The sequence below is a fragment of the Lepidochelys olivacea genome, assembly GCF_965140295.1.
Source record: "Lepidochelys olivacea isolate rLepOli2 genome assembly, chromosome: 9".
Classification (NCBI taxonomy): Eukaryota; Metazoa; Chordata; order Testudines; family Cheloniidae; genus Lepidochelys; species Lepidochelys olivacea.
The window spans coordinates 2,860,036-2,879,958 of NC_140419.1; the positions used below are offsets into that span (position 1 = coordinate 2,860,036).

The window sequence follows — 19,923 nt, forward strand, 5'->3', positions numbered from 1 at the left end:
TGGCTCCTGGATAGCTCAATGCTGACAAACCTACACCACTGCCAGTGGAAGATACCACAGGATGCTTTTGCTTGTCTACTTTCCTTGCTATCGTATTTTTTTTAGTTTGAATTCTGCCAGTTGCCAAATGTTGCTCATCATATTAATGCCAGGGGAGGATGAAATGGGATGGTACGTGTGTTAGAAGAGATTAGAATTAATCCAAAACCGGATTCAGTTCAGTTATTATACAAGCGATGTGGCTTTATACACAGATCTAGTATTATTTATAACTCTGGGTTGGGCAGTGGGTTATACTTTGGCAGATCATCCCAGCAACACCCAAGTGTGAGATATTTGAAAATGTTTATTCTCTAAGATCTGGCCAGGCAGTTCCTGTGCAGAACATCACTTTCCCCACAGGGGTTAAAGACAGAAGGGACCATTATGATCATCTAGTTTGACCTCCTGCACAGCACATGCCAGAGTGTTTCATCAAGTAGAATGTTGGAGTTTTGAGTGCCAGTCACCTGCTGCTTTAACCACTGGACACCCTTCCCCTCCCAAGCCAGGAATAGAACCCAGGAGTCCTGACTTCTAGTTAGTTCTCCACTTGCTTTAAGTCACTGGAACTCCCACTTTGCAGAGCTGGGAATAGAACCCAGGAGTCCGGACTCCCAGCTCACCCTTGCTCTGTCCGCTAAACGCCTTTTCAAAGCGTGAATTGTGCAGGAAGCGCCTTAAGTCTGGTGACGACATGAGCAGCCATTAAATGCAGAGCACCCTGGCTATGACTGCTCTGCACAAACGTATCTTTTAGCTTCCTCCTCTTGTGTTGGTCCTCTAGCAAATGAGAGCAGGAGCACCCTTTTAGCTAAGATGAGACCTGAAGGCGTGAAGGGCCGAGTGCTCGGCGCCTCCCAGGATTGGGTGATTTTACCCTTGGGGTTCCGTACCCTTATTGTGTGTAATGGAGGGAGTATCCAATGCAGGCCCTGATCTGGATCAGCTGCTCCAATGTGCCCCAGTGTGCTGGAGGATCTGGCCTTCAAACTGTATCCTTCTATGGCAAAATGTTTCCCCTGGGCACAGACCCATGTTTATATCAGACCCTTTGGTTCATCCTCTTTTCACCCTAGTGCTTGTACTGTGGTAGCACCTGGAGGGTGCCCCCTGGTTCCAGGCACTGCATGCGCCTCACATCTAGCGCTTGAGTGGCACCTTCCAGCTCAGTGAGCCCTCCCAAGCCCCTGGAGGGAGGGAGGCGGTATTCTAAAAGCTGGACATAGTCAGCCAAAGAAAATCCCCGTACGGGGTCACTAAAAGTGCAAAGATGAAGTAGCCTCAGCCAGGTCTGTTTGCTTTCCATGACCATCTGAACGTGCATTTCACTTGCATGTTGGCTAAAAGCAGGTGGTAAGCTTGCACTCATGTATCAAGGGAAGGGACTACCCTCTATAGGGGGTGGGCCATTCCTTGCCACGGCCGGGAGCCAGGGCTCCCCAAGCCCCTCCCCAGAGCCCTGAGACAGGCAGTTAGTCAAGCTAGAGAAGAGTCTGGCCTCACGCTGCCCAGCTCCGAACAATGCGTCCGTGTGAAAGTGACAGTGGCAAATTACATTGAAATGCTGCACCCAGCCACCAGCCCAACACTTCTGTGTGCTCCACAAAGCAAGATGTAAAAATGCCAAAAATGTTCCAAGCCGGTGTGCACCCTCGCCTTGAGAGAATCAAAGCCCCAGGCACCGGTCTACGGAGCTTGTGCCTTAATCTGGTTCTGTTCAGCCTCTCCCTGTAGCACACTTGGCCGCCTCCTGCTGACGTGGGGAGGGGAAGGCAAGGACAGCATGATCTGACCAAAGCCTCGGTCGTGTTGTGCTAATTACAAAGTGACAGAGGAACGCAGGTGAGTGTTGCGATCCCATTGTGGATAGATTTTGAAGTGTGCACTCTGCTGAGAAAGTTCACAGTCTCTCAGCTTCTGCAACAGCATTGGTATTGAGCAGCTTGCTCGCAGGACCAAATACTGTTTTAATTGAGGCCAATTTTAGCCCAGGGAAAGCAAGAGTCTGCTGGAGTAGCAAGATATGTTGCTGATGCACCTTGGCTACGTTTTCAGCTCTTACTGTACAGTCATTAACAGTTAGTGGCAAAAAAATTCCTAAGGGATGCATTGACTTCGTGACTCCTCTTTGAGGCAATGAAAATACCCAACTATAGTCCAAGCCAATGAGCTGAAGATTTCCAGAGTCTAAATTACACTCTAATCTATATAATACACTTGAGAGACATCCCCTCTGCATGACCTGTGTAGTACAAGACAGCAGGATGTCCCTTTCAAGGAAGAATACACGTTGGAACAACAAAACACCAGGGAAGTCAATGAAGCAACACCAACGAACACCAGCTAAGGATCTGGCCCACTGTGTGGGCCACTAAAACCCCTAGCGCCCGACTTCAGCCCAAAGTGGGCTCTGTAACAGCATGGTGGGGTTTTGCACTAATACATTTTTTGGTGAATAGACTGCCTGATCATGCAAGGTGCCAGGCAACTACAGAGTGTCACTGGATGAGCAGCGGTCACTTGGCAGCTCAGCAGAGGTGCTCAACCGCTCACCAGGTGCAGCCCTTGGTGTTGTGGAAAGGTGGTCTCTTGACAGGCATAGAGATGGAAGTCCTTTGTCAGTAGGAGAGGTACAATCCAGGAGGGTTAAATTCCCACTAGGGTGATTCCTGAGCAACCCTGGAGCATGCAGCACAGCGATAGCTGTAGAGTTGTGATTGATCCCCGCTTGTTGCGATACTAAATAACAGAAGAGAGCAGCAAGGAGGACTGCAGGCATATCAAATAATGTGAAGGAAACCAAACCATCCAACAAACAGTTAACCTAGCTGTTCCCTCCATGGCTTTCTGGTGGGGAAATGGGTGCTCCTCTCCTCAGTATGTATTCTTTATCCAGAGGAAGGAAATGACAGAGAGAGAGACGTTAAAGGACTATGAAACCTGGGAACGGGAAATAAAAAAGAGGAGAAGTTGAAATATGAAATACAAAGAGCAGCGTCCACTACGCGGAGTGCAAACATTGCAGATGGACAACAGGTTGGCTAAGTCAGACACGCGTTGGTCCCTTATTGCTCTGATTCAATATAAACATCCCCAAGAGAAGCCATAATCTTGCCTTGCAAGTGATACAGACCAGGGTGCTCTGACAACTTCTTGTGCTGCCTCCTGGCTTAAATAATGAATCTGAGACAATCTGAGAGGCCAGACTTCTCCAACTGGGAGCTTTGTGGGTGGTGCCCATGGTGAGCTACGATCCACCAGCCCACATGCTAGGCTAGTACCAGTAAGCTACCAGGTGATGGCTGCAGTCTGAGGATGGTCTGGGGACCCATAGACCCAGGTATGAGACCTGTGAGCCCTCACAGCAGGAACCCTGCCTTAAATATCCACTGGTGAGACTATAGCTAAGGAAGGAATTGTAGGGTTTCCTAGAATCACAGAGATTAGGTGTGGGAAAAACCCATCTTCCCCCATGCAGAAAGCTGGCTGGAGAACCAAGCCCAAGAGGAGAGTGGTGAAGAGCCTGTAAAAGGAAATGCTATCCAGCTATTAGCTAGTCTAACTCTGGGGTGCTCTCCCAGGGTGATCTGCCCCTTTCATAGCCTGGGCTGGTTGTGGGGAGCAGGGTGGAGACAAGCCCATGGGGCAGCGGCTGGGAATGGGCTGACCAGCACAGCATGATGGCCCGTGCACTCAGCTGGGCAATATAAGGGGGGAAAACTGGGAGAGAAGTGTCATGTAACCAGAGCAGGCTGCCGGCAGGCAGACTGACCCTTTGGAGGCCCTGCCTGGTAGCTGCCAGAGGACCCCAGCCAGACTTTGTGTTACTTTGTGCATATCTGTCTTGTTTGTGAAGACAATAAACTGAGCCCTGGCGAAAGGGACAGAAAACTCAGCTGGGGGTGGCGGATTGTCTATTCCCAGCTAGTGACTAGGGCTGCCAGTATATAGGCACCAATGAAGGATTTCCCCTGTAACTTCTTCACCCCTAAGAAGTCTGTGTTTGCCTCCACCACTTGGGGATCATGAATCCCACAGGCTCTATCAGAGATTAGTTAACAAATTGTTCCCAGAATTTACCCTTAGTTAATTTAGTCCCATTACCAAATGCTTTAGTTGATAAGGTGCAATGCCAGCTTGATTCAACTCTGCTTTCCATGGACGACCGCTGCAAATCTTACTGTGGGACACACTAGCTGTGGGCTTGCTAGCTCTGCTCTCCGGGAAACGTCACAGCTTCTGCATCTGGGGTCCCAGCCACTTTCCTTCCCATTTAATGGGCCGCCCCTGGTACACAGGAGCAGAGTGGTTGGTGCAGGGTCCAATGAACGCTGGAAGGAAGTAATATCCTTCTAAACAACTCAGGGCAAGGTCAGAGTGCCAGGAGTCCACCTGCTCTGTGGGAGTTTGCACCAGCTCGCATTAGGGTGAAGGTGGCTCCTTGTTTCTTACTCACAGTGAGAGGCTAGTGATTACATGCTGGCCTGCAGCTTTAAAGCAGATGGAGGGCTGAGTGGTGTTGCTTGCATCCTCTTCCAAGGGATTTTGTAGAGGCACTGGCTGATTGATGTTCTGCCCCTGGGAGCTACTCTTCTCCTTTCTCCGAGTTTCTGCTGGTGGTAACCCCAGGGCCAGGGTAGTTCCTTGCGACACCCCCAAGACACAGCCAGGCGGCTTTTGCCAGCTCTCCGGTCCTTTGTTTAAAGTCTCTTTCTCCTCCCACCCATCCTCTGCCAAGATGGGCTTGTTTCTCTAGGTAGGGTTCTGTGCTAGGCAAGAGCTGTAGTAAATAAAGACTGAGTTGTCTTTGGTACACTGCTCAGCAATCCTGTATAAACTAGGGTTTCATTAGGGCCTGAATGTGAATGAAAAACACAGGACAGCGATAACTACTATTAGGAGGCAGGGGAGGAGGAAAGAAGATATAATATGAGACAGACACACCCACCCACGCAGGGTCCTTGTAGTGTGTCTGGAGCTGCACTTGTACTAACTCCACCCCCTAGTTTGCATAAATCCCTCTGGGAGGGGCCATCCCCTGCTGTAAAACTGGAGCTCCAGTCTGCCTCCCAGCCAGTGACAAGCTCGACTCTTGGCAGAGAGATGCAGCAAGGATCAAGTGGAGTTAATTTAATATCTAAAGAGGGTCAGACTGAGCCCCAGATTCTTCTCTTGGAAAGGGGAGACAGAGGCAGAATTGAGGGAAGCCTCCCTGGGGAGGAGCAGGTTTAATTGCAGAGATTGTTTTGTTTTGTGTAGGGGTGGGGAGGGGAATGGCACACACACAAAGGGGGACAAATCCTGTAGCAGAGCATGCCCCCTCCCTGCACCTACCCAAGTTAAAAAGAACTGGGGAGGCAAGGGTAAAAGGGAAGGAGTTTTCCTTTGTTCTGGAGGGGGGTTTAGATTCAATAGGTGGATCTAGGCTTGGAACGCCCCAGTATCTGGGGACATTCAGCTCTGGGATGAAATGGCGGAGAGGGTTGCTGGGTAAACTCAGCTCTCGATCTGTTTTGGCTGTTTTGCTGTTTTGGCCTGGAGCGGCTCCCATTGGCCTATTGGTCTGGAGGATACAGTGGATCACAAATTGAAAATGAGTCAACAAGGTGATGCTGTTGCAAAACATGCCAATATAATTCTGGGGTGTATTAGTGGGAGTGTCGTGGAAGGGAATTGTCCCGCTCTACTGGATATTGGTGAGGGCTCAGCTGCACTATTGTGCCCTGTTCTGGGGGGCATGCTTCAGGTAAGATGGGGATAAATTGGAGAGAGTCCAAAGAGGAGCAGCAGAAATGATAAAAGGTTTGGAAAATCTGACCTTGAGAGGACTGGGCTTGTTCAGTCATGAGAAGAGCAGACCGAGGGGGGACCTGATAAGTCTTCCAATACGATAAGGGAACCTATAAAGAGGACGATGATCAATTGTTCTGTGTTCACTGAGGGTAGGACAAGATGGAATCAGCAAGGGAGATGTAGGTTAGATATTAGGAAGAACTTTCTCACTCTCAGGGTAGTTAAGCTCTGGAACAGGCTTCCAAGGGAGGTTGTGGAATCCCCATCACTGGAGGGTTTCACAAACAGGTTGGACAAACACCTGCCAGGCTTCTGTGAAATAGCTTGCTGTCTAGTGGCCAGGGCTCAGCTTGTCCCAGAGTTGCTGGCTGGTGCAGAGCAAAGTGGGGTCAGGGCTGTGAACAGAGTCCATGGGAGTGACTCTGCCCACTTCTTGTAAGAGCTTGGGGGGTGCAGGCTGGCTGTGAACAGCCCCCCAGGGACTAGGAGAGAATTCCCTGCAGGAGCAGGTGCTGTCTTGGGCTGCTGTCAGTGGTCCCCCGGCCCAAGAGCCTTGGTGTAAAGGGGTGGGGCCATAGCACACATGCCCCGTGGCAATTCCAGCTTGTGCCACAAGCCATAAGCAGTGCCAGGGAGCCTGCTGTAGCTAAGAGCAGCCCCTCAGGCTGCCAAAGTTACACTGGGGGCTGTCTTGGGCCCTGGCAGAGACCAGAATCAGGTGGGCACAATAGTGACTTAAAGCCCCTATCAGTGCAGCCCATCCATGCTCTGTGCTGTCTCTCCCTGTCTCTGTCATAAGGCCACTCCCACTCCTGCAGCGGGCCACGGTGGGACAAGCCTGCCTGAATTTCCCTCCTCCAGAGTCCCCAGAAATAGTTCAAAATAGTCCCAAGTAAAAATATAGCCCTTGCGGCCTTCATTGGTTACAGCAATCCTGTGCCCATAAACCGTAACCAAGTCCCATAAGCCTAGACCAGAATTGCCGCAGCACAATCTAGAGCAGTACGTATGACACACTGCCCTGGCGTCCCTCAGAGCCGTCCTCCCCTACCTTGTACTCGGACAGCCACCCCTCATTTCCAAGTAGAGTGCAGCCCCGTCTTCCCAGTAGGACCCCCTGAGTCTCTCCTCTGCGAGACTTGTCAGGGGCGCACCGCTCACTCCACCTGACTCTCTCATGGTTCTCCTGGGCCCACGAGGTGAAGATGTCAATGGCTCAGCCACATTGCTGCTCCTCTCTGGCCCTGTGTTCCGGCTCTCGGAGCCAACAGGCATCTCCCTCCGCTGCCTTCGGCCCTGGCCTGGGGTTGCCAGCCGACAAACCCCTTTACTGCTCTCTTGCCTTCAGCTGTCCTCCAGGAACCACCTTCTGCTTCCTTCCCGGACCTTTCACAGCCCCCTGGCCGCTCTCACCTGCCCTTCTACCGAAGCCAGTCTGCTCAGCTGGGCCTGTCCCTGTCTCTGATTCGCCCTGGTCCTTTATAGCCCTCAGGTGCTGCCCTGCCCTCTTAACTGGCCAAATGGGAGGCCTGCTTTGGCACAGGCATGCTGGCCCTGTCCTGCTTTGTTTACTGGACCTGGCACAGCGGGCAGACTCTGTTAGTGCAGTGATGCTAGACTCGAGCAGTCCTTCTGCTACCCTGAATGCAGCTGCGTGGGTGGGTCTGTTACCGACATCACGCGCCCTGCCCCATGGCACACCCTTGCAGTCCGGCCCTCGCTGAGGACAGGAATAAGAATCCATGTGCTGTGCTGAATGGACCAGTCCGATTGCTGGCAGACGGCAGAGGTGGGAAGTATTCCGATTCCTTGTAACAATAATACATAATGAGAGTTCTCCAGCACTTCAGAGTTCCTTTCATCTGAGGATCTCCAAGTGTGTGGCAAATAATGTCACCCACTTCACAGAAGGGGAAGCAGTGTTAGCGAGAGCGTAAGTGACTTGCACAAGGCTGGGTGTGTCAATGTTGCTGCTAAGAACAAAGAGACAGGCCATCTTCCCGTCTGAACCAGCCTCGTCACTATGTACTCGCATGGCCAGGCTACTCTCTGCTTGGCTGGAGCATGTCTAGGCCTGTTCTCTGAGACAACCAAGATGCAGTAGGTCAGTTCGAATACAATGAGCAGGTCCCTCTGTCTTGCCACTTACCATCCTCAGACTCTATTTTTAAGCTCTCTGATAGAGTGAAAATCAAGAAATGGGAACTAATCGCCCAGGAACAATATTGGCAGCCCTGAAAGTAAAACCAGTGTGGTAGCGGTGGGGCTTGAGCCGTATTACCTTTGCCTGGTAGGACTCTCTCTACCTGAATCTGCTTGGATAGTCTGTTTCCAATTCCAGCGTTTGTGGGATTACAGTAGTATTACCACACTCTGAAAATCCTGAACCACGCCACGCCCACCTCTCTCTAACTCAGAGGCTAGACATTTGATACACAAAGTCTTCTTTATGTATTATATGATGCTCCCTCTCAATGTCTGGAAATGCTGCTAATAAATACTTATTACTGTGAGCCTTTTATGTGTCTGAGGATAAACCTATTAAACGATCAAGGGTGTAGTACGTCTTTGTTTTCTAAATCCGCTTTGGTGAGCTGAAGAGAGATTTTCTATGCCAGTCTATCAATCAAGTGCTGAAAGTGTTTTCCATTAGTTGTACACACGTGGTGGTCTTGTATGTTGACCAGATTAAAGCAATTAAAGAAGGAGTCTTTCCTGCTTGATGTATGTAATATCATGCTGCTGTCTTTCCTGGAGATGGGGAGCAGCTCTCTCCCCACAACTTCCCAGGTGCTTTCATAGAATCATAGAATATCAGGGTTGGAAGGGACCCCAGAAGGTCATCTAGTCCAACCCCCTGCTTGAAGCAGGACCAATTCCCAGTTAAATCATCCCAGCCAGGGCTTTGTCAAGCCTGACCTTAAAAACCTCTAAGGAAGGAGATTCTACCACCTCCCTAGGTAACGCATTCCAGTGTTTCACCACCCTCTTAGTGAAAAAGTTTTTCCTAATATCCAATCTAAACCTCCCCCACTGCAACTTGAGACCATTACTTCTCGTTCTGTCATCTGCTACCATTGAGAACAGTCTAGAGCCATCCTCTTTGGAACCCCCTTTCAGGTAGTTGAAAGCATCTATCAAATCCCCCCTCATTCTTCTCTTCTGCAGGCTAAACAATCCCAGCTCCCTCAGCCTCTCCTCATAAGTCATGTGTTCTAGACCCCTAATCATTTTTGTTGCCCTTCACTGGACTCTCTCCAATTTATCTACATCCTTCTTGTAGTGTGGGGCCCAAAACTGGACACAGTACTCCAGATGAGGCCTCACCAATGTCGAATAGAGGGGAACGATCACGTCCCTCGATCTGCTCGCTATGCCCCTACTTATACATCCCAAAATGCCATTGGCCTTCTTGGCAACAAGGGCACACTGCTGACTCATATCCAGCTTCTCGTCCACTGTCACCCCTAGGTCCTTTTCCGCAGAACTGCTGCCTAGCCATTCGGTCCCTAGTCTGTAGCGGTGCATTGGATTCTTCCATCCTAAGTGCAGGACCCTGCATTTATCCTTATTGAACCTCATCAGATTTCTTTTGGCCCAATCCTCCAATTTGTCTAGGTCCTTCTGTATCCTATCCCTCCCCTCCAGCGTATCTACCACTCCTCCCAGTTTAGTATCATCCGCAAATTTGCTGAGAGTGCAATCCACACCATCCTCCAGATCATTTATGAAGATATTGAACAAAACCGGCCCCAGGACCGACCCTTGGGGCACTCCACTTGATACCGGCTGCCAACTAGACATGGAGCCATTGATCACTACCTGTTGAGCCCGACAATCTAGCCAGCTTTCTACCCACCTTATAGTGCATTCATCCAGCCCATACTTCCTTAACTTGCTGACAAGAATACTGTGGGAGACCGTGTCAAAAGCTTTGCTAAAGTCAAGAAACAATACATCCACTGCTTTCCCTTCATCCACAGAACCAGTAATCTCATCATAAAAGGCGATTAGATTAGTCAGGCATGACCTTCCCTTGGTGAATCCATGCTGGCTGTTCCTGATCACTTTTCTCTCATGCAAGTGCTTCAGGATTGATTCCTTGAGGACCTGCTGCATGATTTTTCCAGGGACTGAGGTGAGGCTGACTGGCCTGTAGTTCCCAGGATCCTCCTTCTTCCCTTTTTTAAAGATGGGCACTACAATGTTTCAGAACATTCTGCCATGTAGTTTCTGTATGGTAGGTGACATTAGTTCCACAAGAAACCCTGTCTTTGGAAAGGCTTGATGGATTCGCTTCCTTCATGATGAGGAGGAGGCTGAGCTTGTGATTAAAACAGTGGACTGGGACTTAGGAGATCTGAGTTCACTTCCCTGTTCTGCTCCAACCTTCTTGTACACACATGACAATACAGTTCCTTCCCTGCAACTCTCTTCTGATGTGTCTGAGCCTTTCCTAGCAAGCTTTTGTGTTCCAGCAAATGCAGCCTTTGTCTTTGTCATAAACATACAGCAGCTAAGGGTAGCATAAAATCCCTCCTTTACCTGTAAGGGGTTAAGAAGCTCAAATAACCTGGTTGGCACCTGACCAAAAGGACCAATAAGGGAAGAAGATCCTTTCAAATCTGTGGGGGGAGGTTTTGTTTGTGTGGTCTTTTGTTGTTCTCTCTTGGACAGAGAGGGACCAGGGTAGGAAAAACCATCTCCTAAAACTCTACCTGAAATAAGCATCTATATTACAAAGATTGTAAGTAAAGAAAGGAAATGCATTAGATTATCTTTTGGTTTAGTTTGTGAATTTTCCCTATGTTAAGAGGGAGGTTTATTCCTGGTTTGTGTGTTTTTTGTAACTTTGAAGTTTTGTCTAGAGGGGAATCCTCTGTGTTTTTAAATCTTATTACCTGTAAAATTACCTTCCATCCTGATTTTACAGAGGTGCTTCTTTTACTTTATTCTTCATAATAAAGTTCTGTTTTTAAGAATCTGATTGTTTTTTAGTGTCCTAAAAACCCAAGGGTCTGATCTGTGCTCACCTTGTTTAGCTGTTTGGTTGTATATTATTCTTAAGCCTCCCCAGGAAAGGGGGTGAAGGGCTTGGCGGGATATTTTGGGAAAACAGGAACTCCAAGTGGTCCTTTTCCTGAATCTTTGTCTAACTCACTTGGTGGTGGCAATACCATCCAAGGACAAGGAAGAATTTGTGCCTTGAGGAAGTTTTTAACCTAAGATCGTAGAATTAAGCTTAGGGGGTCTTTCATGTGGATCCCCACATCTGTACCCCAGAGCTCAGAGTGGGGAGGGAACCCTGACAGTCTTATTCAGGGGTGTTTTTAGTAATGGCATTCCACCTACAAGTGGGATTTGACCAGCTGCGGGATTTGATCATGGCTGTTGTGGGTGCTCCCATGCAGCGAGCCGGAGCAAGGTTTATGCATGACTTATATCCACAGAAACCATACCTAAACCTAACTGTACCTAAGCCCTCTGCAAAGGAGTAAATTTCTTCTTGAGTTGCCCTATCTTTGTCCTATAATGAGTAACCATCTCCATCAATATCCTTTGACTATTTCACTGCATTTCTCCTTAAAAACAATTGCAGTTATCTTTCCAAAAGTGGCATGGGCTTTAATGCTTGGCTCACATGTTGTTTTGAGTGATTTATCGAACTGAATTATTACTTTATTGATTACATTGTGGTTGCATCCAAAATGTGCTCGGTGCTTTGCAAACCCTGAGCAAAACACACTATGCTTCCTAAAGGACCTCCCTCTAGCCATTTTCCTGCCTCCGTTTCATAGCTTACCCCTGCCAGAAGCAAGGCTGTATCTGTCTACAGAGGAAATGAGTGTGTGCCTAGCAAATCTTCTACAGCTAGCCTTTAAAATGGCCAAATGACAACATGCATCAATTATTTCTTCTCTGTGGGCTTGATTCTGTTCTCCTTCCTGTGATGTAAATCAGGACTAATTCTGTTGAAACCAGAGTGTAGCATGGCTTTGAAGATCAAAATCAGGCCCTATAGCTCGAGTTCAGCTGGACACTATCGAGAAGACCTACGTGAATAATTTGTAAACATAGTCCTCAAAGAACGTATTTGAATATCCTGGAATTTTTTAAAATGTTATTTCCCCCCATCACGCTAATCCTGCTCCACTCACAAATATGGCAGGGTCAGAATTCCCTCTTGCATTCAAATGAACGTTCATTTATAATTTCTGGGCTCTTTGTCCAACTCTGTCAAAGTAAAACAAAACAAGAACCCCTGCCATCCCAGCTCTACCTTTTAAAAGTTTGTCACTCATGTGGATGATAGCATCTGCTACTTGAGGAATTCAAAAGAGATTTAAAAGTGGTTTCTCTCTTCCCTTTTTCTCAGGGACAACTGTGAAACTGACCAAACTAGTTTCTATTCCTCCTTTGCATGCACATACAGAATGCTGCTCTGGCTAAATTTCCAGCTCTGCAGGGAGATTACCTAAATATGCCAATTAACCAAGAGTTTTTTATTTATTTTTAATGTAAGGAACCATTTCTACTGGGTTTTCCCAGAACTTGTATATTGTGCTAACAAACCTAGATCTGGGGCCTAGATTGCTAGTTGTTTATAAGTCTGTTTCTCACAGTCTCCTAATTATTAAATGTTCCCCAAATTCATATAGGGTCCTTTAATGTCCATCCAAACCTCACTAGCAGGAACACATTCTCCTCCCTGTATCTAAGGCTTGGTCTACACATAACAATTATGTTGGCATATCTGCATTGGTTGGGGGGTGAAAAATGTAGCTGCATCTATTCTGGGGGTTATGTCATTGGAAGAATGCTTCTGTCAGCGTAGCTACCATCATTCAGGGAGGTGGTGTTCCTACCCGGATGGATAAACCCCTTCCATCTCTGTAGGCTGCGTCTACACTATGGGGTTATGCCGGCCTAGCTACGGCACTGTAGCTGTGCTCATAAAGCCTCCGTCGTGTAGACAAGCCCATAGCCAATGTCGCTGAGGGAGTTGATGTCCCTGGACTGATAGAAAAGCATCTTCTGTTGGTGTAGGCTGCATCTACACTCCGGGGCTATGCTGGTATAGGCTCTGTAGTGTAGACAGGGGACTGCCTCCCTCCTGGTGTGGCCTGCTGCAGTTGATCAGTGGAAGCGCTAAGGATGGAGCCCCCTCGTTTATAACTCTGAATGGGCTGGTGGCAGGAGGGCATCTTGATTTGAAACTCTCCCTTCTTCTTGACTTGCCAGTGCCCAGAATTGTTCACATTCCAGGTGTGCTACTGAAGCATTTGTGGAAGTGGATCTTTACTGTTGTTTGTTCCAGTATATGTTGCAATAGCCTCAATCAGACACTGGGGGTTCCATGGGGTAAGTACTGTACATGGGTGTAGGAAAATGTACCAGCCCGTTCGCAGAGGACTTGCAGTCTTGGTTCATGACCAGATGTAGCAGGTGGATGAAAGATAAACTTGGGAGAAGGGGGATGAGGTGATTATATCTTCGTGTAATAATAGTAGTCTCAGTTTGCCATCTGCTGGCTATGTTCTGTAAGCACAGAGAAACAGGCATTGCTCTGGTATTTAAAGGAGACTGAGGTGATAGTCCTGGGAGAGGGGGCAGGGTGGTTTGTGTAGGATCCTGTGGTGAGATATGGAGTTGGGATATGGGGCAATTCTGTTTATTCTGTGGCATGGTGGTTTTTCCAAGGAGTTTGCTGGAATGACCTGGATGGGTGGGTCATAAATACACAATGTGGAAGTTAATGATCCCCCCTGTGGTGACTTTCAGCAGAGGGTACCCTGGCAATAAGTACTGTGGGCACAAGATCTGTGATTAATAACGAATCCCCTGGGAGCAGCGTTTGCTGCACAGTAAGGTTTGAGGTGCTACAACAATGTAATTAATTAGCTGACGGAAATAAGCAGGCCCCGTCTTTTTGCAATTTTTAAATGATCGGTTTACAGTTACCGAGCAAGCATTTGAAATGCTTTTTAAGATCTAAATAAGAAATGCAGCTGTCATCTGCGTTTAATGGCTGGTTTGATGGTCAGGATTGGCTTTCATTTTAACTGCCCTGAGCTAGGGTCTGGATCCACGGCGTGACTCCGGCATCGCAATGCTCAGTGTCACAACGCCTCCTCTTTACAAATTCACTGGAACAGCAACGGGATCCAACCCCCCTGAGTTAGGTAAGTAGGTTCCCTCTCCAAGGCCTGGGGAGAGACAGGTGCCCACAGAGCCAGCACACTAGGTGCGGTGCTGCCTAAGCTAGCCAATGGGAGATGCTGATGAGAGGCAGGTGCGATGCCAAGTCTGGGCTGCAGGGAGGCACTTAGCTCTGTTAGCAATCCAGGAACAGAAACCCTCTCCTGGGGCCAGGCAGCTTGGGTGGCCATTCTCGCAAGAGGAGGAAGTGGGGAGGAATGGCTCCCTTTACAACTTTTGAGCATTCACCCAGAATGTGGGAGACCCAGCGGGAGAGAGGAATTGAACAGGGGTCTCCTGCCTCTCAGGAGCATGCCCTAACCAGAAGGCTATAGGATGGTCTGATGGGGGTTTCCCTCAGTCTCTCCTGTTTTAAAGCTGTTCCACTTTAGATAAATAATTTAAATAGTCAGTGGAGCAAGGGACTGGTCCCTGGGTCTCCCCCGCCCCATGGGTGCCCTAGCTACCAAGCTATACAATACCCTTCCCCCCACCACCCGTGGCCCAATCAAAATTCCATTAAAAGTTTGTTTTGTTTTTTGGAAAAGTTCCTGACCAGCTGCAGTACTAGACAGCCATGCTCTACTTGTGTGACCCTCACCAGGACCCGAGCACGTCGGGCTGAGCCCCCAACCCTGTGCGTGTGCCGGGGTTCAGCTCGGACCCAGTTAACCAGGTGCTGGTGCCCCCAGACAATGGGAACATCATCTTCAAAGGTTCAACCAGGCGAGATAAACACTAGCCCACAGCAGAGGCCACAGGCCCAGGCACCTACCAGCGAGTAAGCGTTGAGGCCCAAACCCCCTTGGCCCGCAGCTCTCGGAGCAGTGACATTCAGATGTTTGCAGTGGTGTTCGGGGCACTGGCTGTCGCTTGTCAGTGGAGTCCAGGGCGGCAGCCCCGTGTAATGGTCACCGTGAAATGTGCGGGCAGGGCAGGGCACAGGGGCTTGTTCTGGGGGATGGGTGTAAGGGGCGATCCTGGCTGACTGTCCCATCCAGCCCCTGGGCACTTTCTGGGGAAACGCCCCGGGCTGGAGAAATCTGACAGCTAGAGGCTCCTTTTGCATTAACCAGCAACTCTCCGAAGCGGCTCTGTCCCATCGCCAGTGGGGCGCTCTCCTGCCTCCCCCACCCCGCCCCAAGTCCCCAGCCAGGGGCCCATGTGCAATGGGGGCTTCACAGCCCTGGGGGCAGGAGCAATTCAGCGCTGGGCAACTCCCCAGCGCGCTGCTCGGCCAGCCCGTGGCGCCTGTCCCGCCCTGCGCCCCCCACTCGCCCCGTCCCGTCCTGCGCCCCCCGTCCCGTCCTGCGCCCCCCGTCCCGTCCCGCCTTGCGCCCCCCCTGTCCCGCCCGACCTCACTTCCCCTGGAGCCTGCGCTCCCTCGGTCTAACCCCCCGCGCCTTCTCCTGCCGCCGGGCCGGGCCCGGGGCGTTATCTCCGCCCGGGGCTGGTCCCGGGGTGCTCTGCAGCCGGGGAGCCGGAGTCTCTGCTCCCGGCGGGGTGGGGTCGGCAGCCCGGGCCTGGGAGCGGTTGTCCCCCCCCCCCCAGTGGCGCTCCCGGCAGGGGGCAGGGCCCATGGGCTCCGGGGCTTGACGTGCTTCCCAGAGCCCGGCCCCTCCCCTGCAAAGTCCCAACAAGTCAGGCTGGAGCGATTCCCAGGGCTCGGAGCAGCGGCGGCGGCTGGGGGCGCGCAGCCCTCGCCGCTCTCCGCCCCGGCTCCCCGCGCCCCGCGCCCCCGGGGCTGCGAGCGGCTGGTGGCGGGGCGCGGTTCCCCGCACCGCAGGGAGGCGCCGCGGCCCGGGGACGCCCATGAAGATTCCGGGGCTTGTCCTGAAGAAAGGCTCGCACATGCTGCAGTGTCTCTGCGGAAGGCGCCTGAGATCCAGCAACAGCCCAGGTGGGGATTTCCCTTCCCTGGGGGGCAAGAGTCCCTGCCCCCCGCCTGCCCGAGCCCTCCTCTCTGCTAGCCCGGCCCGGGGACGGGGTGCGCCGGCCCCTTCCTTACCGGACTTTCCCCCCGCAGCGCTCTGCAACCGGCCGCACACAGCGACCCCGCCTAGCCCGGCTCCCCGGCGCTCCCCCTGTGCGCCCTGCGGGCAGGATGGGGGTGCCACTCGGGCTGCGTCTCAGCGGCTGGTGGCTGGTTGGGAGCAAAGCCAAGCACACCGAACAGGTGGCTGGCAAAGTGTCCTCTGCCGAAGAGCTGGAGAGTGGCTTTTCCAACTCCTTCTCCGAGCCAGCCCCGCTTTACTGTGCAAGGGGATCCGTGCCCGTGGGGGAGCTCTGTCCTTGGTGCGCTGCCCCAGAACCTCGCTTGGCCCAAGCCCTGGTCTGAAGACCCCATCGGGTCAATCTTTTGTCTAGGGCCTGGGGAATCTAAGGTTAAAGCTGCATGAGCTTAGTTTGTCCAGGTGCCCCGAGAGGAAGATGTTGTTTAAGGTAAAATAACCAAACTACCCACTTTGATTTTGTTGTGGATTTAGTGTGCGTCGTGAAGAGTCTTTGAAGAAAGTGAGAACTATTTCAAAGGTGTTGTGGTTAATCAGGCGTGGGGGGGTTTTTTGGGGGGGAGGGTGAGGTTTTTTGTAAAATCAATGGTAAACTCTTTCTCCCCCGCCCCTGTGGTTGACTTTCTTGCATTCCGAAAACCTACTATTCTGCTCCTTCTATAAAGCAGTTGGATCAAAATAAAATGAACAGATTTTCTCTCTTTCCATAAAAATCAGGATTGTATTTTTAAATAAATATTTCTGGTGTCCCGGGGTCTGTTAACAGCTTTATTTTGTACCTTTTAAACCAGAGCCACTTTTTTGTCTCGAAAACGTGTGTGACTTCTCCTAACACTCTTGGTGGCAGGTCTGTGGGTCAAAAGACAATACACCCCAAACAAGTCACTTTTTTATTCATTACAATGCAGACTTTTCTGGAAGGCATTTTTAAAATACATCTCCTAAAGCAAAAGCTGGTTATTAAAATCTTTATTTGAAATATAATAGTGGCACATATTTCAGCTGAAATCTGGATAACATTGTATCTGTCACACAAGCACTGTTTCTGACCCTGTAGTGGCCATATATATATTTTTATGCTCTGAACTTTTATATGGAGGGAGACATGTTTTCTAGGGGTTGAAGCAAGAAACTGAGACCACAAAGCAAGAATGTGTTTAAGCCCATGCTTAAAGTTAAGCATGTGCCTATGTGTTTGCCTGAATAGGGGGCCAAGTATCAGAACCTGTTGGGGTTTTTTTCAGGCTCTGCATTGTCTTTTCCTGGGGTTTTGGGGAAGTCACTTAACCATTCTGTGCCTCAGTTTGCCAGCTGTAAAATGTGAGGAGGATAAGAAGACCTGCCATATCTCAGGGGGTTGTAAGACTTAATCTTTCTAAAGCACCATGAACAAAAGGCCTAAAAATGCAAAGCAGAATTTTATTATTTATTTACATCTCTCAAAGACTACTGCTTTAGACTTGGTTGGGTCTGTGTTCCCATACCAACATTTACCTAACCGGAGGATCGCAGTAATAGCTAGGCAGTAGACATTCAGAAGGGGCCTTTTTTTGTTATACCCAGAAGGACAGGTGCCATTTGTTGGCCTAGTAACAGGTGACTTGTTTTCTTATGTGAGAGCTCAACCTCTCGGGAGAGAAATTATTCACACCTCCCACAGAAATACTGCTCATTTTCCCATTGAAACAGTCCTGTGCTGGGGAACAGTTTGTTGCTGAGGTCAGTTTAAGTTCCCTTTTGGCCCAACCAACGAGAGAGCTTGTTAATTGCCAGAGCCACTTGTTTATGCCTGGTCGCTCCCAACTTGAGTCAGTAAGTGTAATTGGTTCATAACAATAGGACAGGCACAGGGAGTCACGTAGAGGACTGGACTGGGAACTCCAGAGGCTATTCTTACCTCTAGTCAGGAGAAAACTCCAATACATGTCATTATCAGCTATGCTGGGGCAATCGTCACTGGATTTGAAACACCAGGCCTGGTTCTCACCTGAGTGGTACACAAAGCTAGAGTTTCCTTCATAGTCCTAATAAACAACCACTTCATGTCATTCAGAAAGTCAGGAGAGCACAGGGAATAATAATTCCTGGGTGTAAATAGTCCGATCTCGCTGTAATATATCTGGGTTATAACAGCACAAAACATTTATAACATAAAAATGACCATGCTGGGTCAGACCAAAGGTCCACCGAGCCCAGTATCCTGTGTTCCAACAATGGCCAATGCCAGGTGCTTCAGGGGGGATGAACAGAGCAGGGAATCACCAAGTGATTTGGGGGGAGGGGGTAGATAATCAGCTGAACACAAGCTCCAGGTGTGATGTTGTGGCTAAAAGAGCTCATGCCATCCTGGGAGGCATCAACAGGGGAAGCTTGAGTAGGAGTAGAGAGGTTATTTTACCTTTGTATTTGGCTCTGTGCAACCACGGCTGGAATGTGGTGTCCAGTTCTGGTGTCCAAAATTCAAGAACGATGTTGATAAATTGGAAGAGGTTCAGAGAATGATTATAAAGGATTGGAAAACGTGATTTATAGTGATGGACTCAAAGAGCTCAACCTATTTAGTTTAGCAAAGAAAAAGTGAAGGGGTGAATTGATTACAGTCTAGAAGTATCTGCATAGGGAACAAATAAGAACATAAGAGCGGCCAGGCTGGATCAGACCAAAGGTCCAACTAGCCCAGTATCCTGTCTTCCAACAGTGGCCAATGCCCAGTGCCCCAGAGGGAATGAACAGAACTGAATCATCAAGTGATCCATCCCCTGTCACCCATTCCCAGCTCCTGGCAAAATATTTAATAATGGGTTCTGGAATATAGCAGAAAAAGGTCTAATGTGATCCAATGGCTGGAAGTGGATGCTAGACCAATTGAGACTGGAAATAAGGGGTACGTTTTTAATAGTGAGGGCAATTAACCACTGGAACAATTTGCCTGGGGTTGTGGTGGGTTCTCTCCCCCACCCCGATCATTTTAAAATCAAGACTGGATGTTTTTCTAAAAAAATACACTCTAAGAATTATTTTGGGGCAGTTCTATGGCCTGTGTTGTACAGGAGGTCAGGGTAGATGATCATGATGGTCCTTGCTGACCTCTGAGTCTGAGTCTATTGACCATCATGAGGCATTTTTGTGGCCTGACATAGGGCGAGAGAGAGCTAATAAAAGTGACAGTAATCTCCAGATTCTGGTACAACCCTGCCATGTAGCTCAGTGGTGTTAAAACGTATACTGCGTGTTGCTAGTTTAAAGCCTGGGGTCTCATGTCTGTTTCCACTGGCTATCAAAATTATTGGAATTTCTTCCTCATTGCTGTTGGTTGGGCTCCTTGCATTATTTGAAAACACACAGTTAAACTAAGCACTGCTATCCCTAGAGAGTAGCCACCCAAGGCCACTCTCAGCTGTCTGCTAGATCTCCTTGAGCCCATGCTTTGGAAGAGCTATGACCTGGCAGCCTTGCTTCCCCAGCAGCCTGCTGTGTTTTGATACCTGCCTGGCAGGCAGGATACCACTGGAACTTGGTCAAATCGAACCATCTCTGCAAAACATTTCAATTGTAACGAAACAGCAAATTCAGATGAAAAAAATGTTTAGTCTGAATTTTTCTGACCAGCTTGAATCGAGGTTGTAGATACCTTGTTCTTTGAAGGAATAATTGTACCTGTCTCTTTCTATAGAACTTTCCATCTGTAGTTCTCAAGGGCTTTGCCAGGGAAAATAATCCCAAACCTAGATGACGGAGAAGTGAAGGGACCTTGTCCTTTTGTTGTTTTCTAAATGCCACGTGCACCTGTGCTGGGGTATAAGTGACAGGGCTTCTTGGAAAACGTTGACCAAAACTTCTCACTTACAATGTAATGAAAAAACGTCTCCTGCCTTCT

General features: G+C 49.4%; 1 protein-coding gene across 2 annotated transcripts in view; it reads left to right on the plus strand.

The window, feature by feature from the left end:
• Positions 1-19,923, plus strand: part of FGF12 (fibroblast growth factor 12) — a 281,467-nt gene that overhangs the window by 86,436 nt on the left and 175,108 nt on the right. The window contains exon 1 of one of the 2 annotated variants that reach the window (XM_084638434.1): positions 15,782-15,934. The exons of the other annotated variant lie outside the window; for it this stretch is intronic. Within the exon in view, the coding sequence (XP_084494560.1) occupies positions 15,847-15,934 (88 nt within the window). The 5' untranslated portion in view covers positions 15,782-15,846. Of the gene's footprint in view, positions 1-15,781; positions 15,935-19,923 lie in introns of those variants that run through there. 2 annotated transcript variants of the gene reach the window in all.